General features: G+C 48.9%; 1 protein-coding gene across 1 annotated transcript in view; it reads right to left on the bottom strand.

Annotated features, from left to right (window-relative positions):
• col28a1a (collagen, type XXVIII, alpha 1a) overlaps positions 1 to 7,500 on the bottom strand; it is a 26,008-nt gene that overhangs the window by 11,439 nt on the left and 7,069 nt on the right. Inside the window, exons 4-12 of the mRNA XM_035430656.1 lie at positions 7,426 to 7,446; positions 6,839 to 6,898; positions 5,518 to 5,571; positions 4,000 to 4,044; positions 3,768 to 3,794; positions 3,219 to 3,263; positions 3,081 to 3,125; positions 1,745 to 1,798; positions 669 to 737 (exon numbers count right to left, since the gene is read on the bottom strand). Coding sequence (XP_035286547.1) covers positions 669 to 737; positions 1,745 to 1,798; positions 3,081 to 3,125; positions 3,219 to 3,263; positions 3,768 to 3,794; positions 4,000 to 4,044; positions 5,518 to 5,571; positions 6,839 to 6,898; positions 7,426 to 7,446 — 420 coding nt within the window. The remainder of the gene's footprint in view (positions 1 to 668; positions 738 to 1,744; positions 1,799 to 3,080; positions 3,126 to 3,218; positions 3,264 to 3,767; positions 3,795 to 3,999; positions 4,045 to 5,517; positions 5,572 to 6,838; positions 6,899 to 7,425; positions 7,447 to 7,500) is intronic.

Below are 7,500 nucleotides of genomic sequence, written 5' to 3'. Positions count from 1 at the left end.
ATAAATGGATACAATGTAAAATGCTGTGTAAAAAAGTTGTGTAAGTCGCTCTGGATAAGAGCGTCTACTAAATGCCTGTAATGTAATGTAATGTAATGTCAGTCAGTGAATGAGTGATTGAGTATGTCAGTCAGTGAATGAGTATGTCAGTCCATTAATAAGTGATTTAGCATGTCAGTCACTGAATGAGAAAGTGTCAGTCAGTTTAATGAGTGATTGAGTACATCAGTCAGTGAACGAGTGCTTGAGTATGTCAGTTGTCAGTTAATGAGTGAGTATGTCAGTCAGAGAGAGTATGTTAGTCTGTGAATGAGTGATTGAGCATGTTAGTCAGTTAATTAATCAGTATGTCAGTCAGTTAATGACTGATTGAGTATGTCAGTCAGCGAATGGGTATGTCAGTTAATGAGTATATCAGTCAGTGACTGAATGATTGAGTATGTCAGTCAGTTTAATGAGTGACTGATTATGTCTGTTAATGAATGAGTGAGTGAGAGAGTATTTGAGTCAGGGTATGTAAACCAGCGAGTGAGTGACAGTTCACTTTTACTGACCACCCCTCGCTGAAACGTGTGATTGAATGTTTCGGATGAAAAAAATGCAACGGTGCAGGGACTGAACGTGTGTCCCCTCCCTGCCCCGCCCCCCCACCCCGCCACCCCCCCCACCTTTGGGCCAGGGTGCCCGATCCCCGGGTTCCCAGGTAATCCCGATAAGCCGGTGGGCCCCCTCTCCCCCTGCGCAGAAACACAAACAAAACAGCGTCACCAGACCCAGAGCCCAGAAGCAGCTCTTTTTACTTCAGTCCATCGTCCAGATTTGGGAGGGTTCCGGGTTTTACTCAGTGCAGTTAATCCAGCTAACCTAGTAATCCTGCTTTGTGAAATACCCTCATAGTGAGGTGAGCTACCTGTGTAATCCACCGTGTTAACAGGTTGGTTTTGTGCTCTGTAACCCTTGGTTTACCGAGTTAACTATCAGTGAACACCACCACCGGCTAAACCTACGATTCGAGTTCTAAACTGTGCCAAATAATAACAAGGTGTAACTGAGGAACATCTGGACGCTCAGCCTGTCAATGAAAGCACAATATGAGCATGTAGCACGTCTGGCTGTTCTTTCCTCAAAATTTGCAGTTTAGTCAGGGAAGGTTGCGGGTGGTCTCTCAATATCTAGAAGAAATGTGCACCCCGTTAATTTTTTTCACCCCTCCTGTTGTCCTCAGGGTCAAAAATGACCCAGTCTTGAGTTGAACAGCAGTGAAAACTCCCGGAGTTTTGAAATTTTAAATCCATGAAATTTTAACTCTTCCACGGCGTGACCCTGCTATCAGAAGAAGTTAAACATCTTCCTTTTCATATTTTTATAAAAGCGGTGCACCATCAGCGTACAAGCCTTTTTATAACCCTGCTGTAATGAAAAGTCATAATCAATACATCTCCACACAACTATTACAGCAAAAAAAGAATAATTTTGTTGTAAAACAAACGGTGCAGACTGTCTCAGAAACACAGTCTCTCTGGACTGTAAGTCGGAAAACACAGTCATTCGCCGATTTATTCATGCATGACAGGTTGTTTTTTACATAAATAATGTGGATTTCGAGTTTAAAATCCAACGAGGAGGCTTTATCACACGGGGTCCGGGGAGAGTGGGTTATTACTGACCCCGTGGACAGAGGGGGCAATGCAAAAACATGAAGATAAAACGAGGGTTGAGCAGGCATGTGCGTGGGCAGCCTTACTTTGGCTCCTTCTCGCCCAGGGGGTCCTTGATCGCCAGCCGGTCCGGTTGGGCCCTGCGGGGCAGGAAGGGGAAATTTTAGGGAAATAGACGGGCGACTGTGAGCCTCTCAGAACTCCGGACTCGGATCCAGACCTGGAACAAATCCACCGTAGCGCCGCGCCACGCCACGCTGGGCCCGAGCCCGAGCCCGCGCGTCCTCTTCAGACGTCGATGATTTGTGGGTTTTGCACTCTCGATGTTAAACATGTGTCAGTGATTTTACAGTACAGAGTTCGACCCCTGCAATAACCCAGCTATGGTTTTAGCAGTTTCCGTCCAATCAGCGAGCCAATCTGGGCCTTGGAAACAAGGTGTACGGAGACCTTTTAGCCAATCAGTGACTTCATCTGTGGTGAACCGCCAATAACCTGCAGGCATGGTGCCCCCTGGATTCCGTCCCAGGGAGCTTCCTAATTGGAGGCCACTGCGTGTGACCATCGTCGCCAATAAAATTTTAGGTGAGAAACTGATTGAGTGCTCTCACAGTCCCCAGCAACACCCCCACAGGAATCTCTGACTCCACAAGCCCGATTTGTAACTCCCCATGGAAGCTGCGGTCACCACACCAATGCTGGGGGGTGGCTAAGCCACCCTGCCACCCTCCCTCCCTCCCTCCCTGCCCCGCTCCCTCCCTCCCTCCCTCCCTCCCTCCCCACCACACCAATGCTGGGGGGTGGCTAACCCACCCTGCCCCCCTCCCTCCCTCCCTCCCTCGCCACCACACCAATGCTGGGGGTGGCCAAGCCACCGTGCCCCCCCTTCCTCCCTCCCTCCCTCCCTCCCCACCACCCCACCCCACCCACGCTAATCCTATCAGACAAAAGCGCGGCCTCGTATTGGAAAAATACGCCACAAAGCTTGATTCACAGATTCAGCTCCCCCGACTGGGGTCGGGTTTACCCATAATCCCTCGTTCACATTCCATGAGTGCACGTTCCGGAAACTGGGTTAGACGGGGTAATGACTTCCTACCCTACGCCCCCCCCCCCCCCCCCCGATGGGGAGGGCGTCTGCAAATACAAGCCGGCTTGAGGTTACCATCTCACCAGGGGCAACAGGGCACTCAATACATCATTCACATCATCATGGCTGTCAATCAAGTCGCTGATCAGTTCAATCAGGCATTTTGGTGCCGTAGCCAAAAATGCCGGCCCGTCCCAGAAACAAAAAAGCTGGGCTCCCCTGCTGTACAACAGATGATCTTTTTTTTCGGGAGGGGGAACGGGCCATCTCACACGTTACGTAAACGCGCGTCTCGAAAAAGACGGACGAGCGGAAAGATGTCCTGCGGGTACCTGTTCTCCTCTGGCTCCCTGCGGTCCGGCAGGCCCATCTGGACCCTGCGGGAAATCACCAGAACGGCCAATCAGATCGCAGAAAGAAAGGCAGAGACAGGGAGGAGGTCATGTGGAGGAAGCGGAGAGGAGGAGTACCTTAGCTCCCTTCTCCCCCGGGGCTCCCCGCTCCCCTCGTTGCCCCTTGGATCAAAGAAGAAGAAGAATTAGAAGAAGAAGAATCATAACATACGCCTGGAGGATTTGCCCCCGGGTGACATCCCCCCAATCTCCCGGCCGCGACATGGCGAGCGATGCCGTGTCACCGTTCGGTGTGCGATTTGGAAATTAAAACTGCAGGGAGCGCGCCCGCTGATTAGCGTCACGCCATTTACCGCTAAACGATGCTACTGCTTCCGTCTGAGCGCGTGCGGCCGCGCGCTCGCATCCAAGCGTACAGTTGCGCCTTCCGGAACACAGCCGAACATTTCTCAGAAGCAGCAAATGTTTCCGGAATGGCGAGTCAACTGAAAAATGTACAACGTGTAAAGCAACATAAAAATATACCAAAAGAAAGCCGTGTTTTTTTCTTTTTTTTTGCAACGCATACATGCAGCGAGATTTATTTGCACTGCAGTTTGTCAGATGTATTTCTCTTTGAGAACACGGTGTTCTGGTTAATGGTGGGTCGTGCAAAACCGCTCTCACCTTGTCTCCCCGACCCCCGGGCTGGCCCTGCAGAAAGAGAGGCGTGGCAGCGTCACAGGACAGCCCTTAATTAGCAGCCTTCAGCTGTCAATCACAAGCTCATCAGTAAATCATTGGACGGCTGACGGCACGAGCAGAAAACCAGAAACGGATCAGCCCTCCGGGATCAGGGTTCCCAGCTCTGGCGCTAGGGGCCTGATCCGGTCCACTGGGGATCCGGACCTGCTTTTACCTGAATCCCTTCGCTTCCCTGGAGACCGTTGAGCCCGTGTTCCCCCTGGAAGAGCAAAGGATGACAGGTCTGTGTTAAAAACACACACACTCTCACACACACACACACACACACACACTCTCACACACACACACACACACACACACACACACACACACACACACACACACACACACACACACACTCTCACACACACACACACACACACACACACTCACACACACACCACACACACACACACACACACGCTGGGCAAATATGCATTTCAAATACTCAGGGATCTCAAACTCCAGTCCTGGAGGGGGCGCAGTGTCTGCAGGTTTATCTCCAGTCCTGGACGGCTGCAGTGTCTGCAGGTTTAACTCCAGTCCTGGAGGGCCGCAGTGTCTGCAGGTTTAACTCCAGTCCTGGAGGGCCGCAGTGTCTGCAGGTTTAACTCCAGTCCTGGAGGGTGCGCTGTGTCTGCAGGTTTAACTCCAGTCCTGTAAGGGGCGCTGTGTCTGCAGGTTAAACTCCAGTCGCGAAGGGTCGCAGCGTCTGCAGGTTAAACTCCAGTCCTGGAGGGCCGCAGCGTCTGCAGGTTTAACTCCAGTCCTGGAGGGCCGCAGCGTCTGCAGGTTTAACTCCAGTCCTGGAGGGCCGCAGCGTCTGCAGGTTTAACTCCAGTCCTGGAGGGCCGCAGCGTCTGCAGGTTTAACTCCAGTCCTGGAGGGCCGCAGCGTCTGCAGGTTTAACTCCAGTCCTGGAGGGCCGCAGTGTCTGCAGGTTTAACTCCAGTCCTGGAGGGCCGCAGTGTCTGCAGGTTTAACTCCAGTCCTGGAGGGGGCGCTGTGTCTGCAGGTTTGTGTTTGGTTCCTTTCAATCAGCAAAAACGAATTACGACTTGGAAGGTGTGGGGACTCTAGCCAGTGTGACTCAAAACAAGCTGGTGAAACACAAGAAAAACCAGCAGAAACTACGGTCCTCCACAAATCACGTTTGAGATCCCTGCTATAATTCTCGAGATGATGGAAGAATATGAAAGATTCCCAAGGAATTTTCGACAACACGTGTGACTTAACAAAAAAAATAAATATCACAATCATATACTGCATGAGAAGGATTTTTTTCTGAACGTCACTGGAGATAGATGCTCTCTTTTTGAGAGGGATTTTTTTTAATGAACATCACTGGAGATAGATGCTCTCTTTTTGAGAGGGATTTTTTTTTATGAACATCACTGGAGATAGATGTTCTCTTTTTGAGAGGGATTTTTTTTTATGAACATCACTGGAGATAGATGCTCTCTTTTTGAGAGGGATTTTTTTTTATGAACATCACTGGAGATAGATGTTCTCTTTTTGAGAGGGATTTTTTTAATGAACATCACTGGAGATAGATGTTCTCTTTTTTAGAACAGCCAGTGACCGGCCATGAATTTTACAGCCCTTGCAGAGTTTTGAAATAAAGTGATCGGACCCAGGCTTGGCGTAATCAATCATCCCGATTATTGATTAGGGGACGGGAAGCCGGGCTCACCATCGCTCCTTTGGATCCGGGCAGCCCTCGTTTCCCTTCATCCCCCTTTTTACCCTGGGCAGAGAGAAAGGAGGAAGAGAAAAAAAAAAGAGGAGAAAAAGAAACTCGGTTCGGGTTTGCCGTCGGATCGTGATTAGAAGAAGCCGGATTTACAAGTGACAGCTCAGCTTGAGAGAACAGCATCACACGCTTTAAAGGCCAGTTAAGGGAGCGCGTTTCGCGCTGAAGGTCGTCTCTGATTGCACTGTCGTTATTCATAAGCACCGGGTTCAGACCGAGCAACCCGAAACAACAAGTATGCTTACAATTACCATGAGCGCTCATGTTTTTATTTTCGAAAAGGACACCAAAAAAAATAACCTTGTCCCCACCCCACCCTGTCCTGCTCAACTTCATCCGTATCACTGTGTAAACTCATGTAGCCTGCAGGGTGGGGGGTGGGGGGACGGGGACGGGGGGCAAGTTTTAGATTCACCGCCCATTGTCCACTTCCTGATTTCATTATTTGACACTTTTTGGGAAAAGACATTCCCTGCTGGATTCGGTAAGAGTGACTTCCTTTAAATACACAGCTGGGAAAATACGGCTGTGTGTGTGTGTGTGTGTGTGAGTTACACTTGCATTGTGGGAAATCCCCTCGGATGACCTTTGACCTTGGACCCAGGTTCCCCCATTGACCTCGCGGGTTGCAGGAGATCAGAACTCAAATAAACGGTGAAATCCAGCGAGCAGGCGGCTTTGTCCGCCGCCAGGTCGCCCGTAGCAACACCCCCGCCGGGTGCTCGGCTACAGCTGCGGGGGGGGCGGAGTTTTCTCACAGGAAGTCCCACTGAAGGGGCGGGGTCAAACGCCACCTGATTCAGTCAGACTGTGTGTCCGCTCTAAACCTCGCCTGAGGCTGAACACTCCCCCCACTGTGATAATACGCGGCTGGGGTTCAGACACAACATACCGCCATTTTAGTGAACACCTGTCACTCCAACTGCCTTCCAAACGGAAAAGGCTAACTGGTTTGTTGTCCATTTTATTTCATTTGTTTTTTGAATGAAGATATTTTCTTGATGTAGCAAAGAACTCTCTCTTTTACACCGATGAGTACTACTTCCCCATTGCACAGATATTACACAGAAGAGTGCATCTCACACAGATTACACAGGTGAGCAGTACTCCTACTTTACACACAGATTACACAGGTGAGCTGTACTCCTGCTTTACACACAGATTACACAGGTGAGCAGTACTCCCACTTTACACACAGATTACACAGGTGAGCAGTACTCCCACTTTACACACAGATTACACAGGTGAGCAGTGGACTCACCTGGTTCCCAGGAGAACCTCTCGTTCCTTTTTCACAGGAGCAGGTATTGGGCAGTGGGCACTGAAACGAGACAGAGGGTCAGCGGGTGCCCAGGTCCTAACGGGCACCAAACGGGCACCTAACGGGCACCCCCAACTAATTTCAACCACAGCGATGCTGTCTTTCAGCACCGAATATTACACATCTCAAAGAGGAGAGACACTTCAACCCAGAGATCACAAATGATAAAATCCCACATCACAGTTTTACGAATTTCTTTTAAGAACACAAATGAGATCAGAGTTAGGACAAGAAGATCCAACAATTATCAACTGCTTATTTTCTTAATCACATATTTATATACAGTATATGCTTTATCATACATTTATATTTATTGAGGACTGCAATTCATTGTGTGAATATTCTTTATTATTATTAATAATAATAATAATAATAATAATAATAATAATAATAATAATAATAATAATAATATTAGTAGTATTATTATTATTATTGGCACTTTCAGATAATTGTTATGTATTTATACTTCATGCTACTCAGATCATAACTTCATCAGACTCATAGCTCATTCTGAAACATATACTCACTCCATCTCTGGCCATCTTGTTCTGAAAGAGAGACGGAAGGGAAAGCGGTGCTTAGAAACAGCCATTTATTAGAGG

The sequence above is a fragment of the Anguilla anguilla genome, chromosome 8 (genome assembly GCF_013347855.1).
Source record: "Anguilla anguilla isolate fAngAng1 chromosome 8, fAngAng1.pri, whole genome shotgun sequence".
Lineage (NCBI taxonomy): Eukaryota > Metazoa > Chordata > Actinopteri > Anguilliformes > Anguillidae > Anguilla > Anguilla anguilla.
Note: the sequence above shows the minus strand (reverse complement) of the source record. Positions and strands in the feature narration are given on the sequence as shown.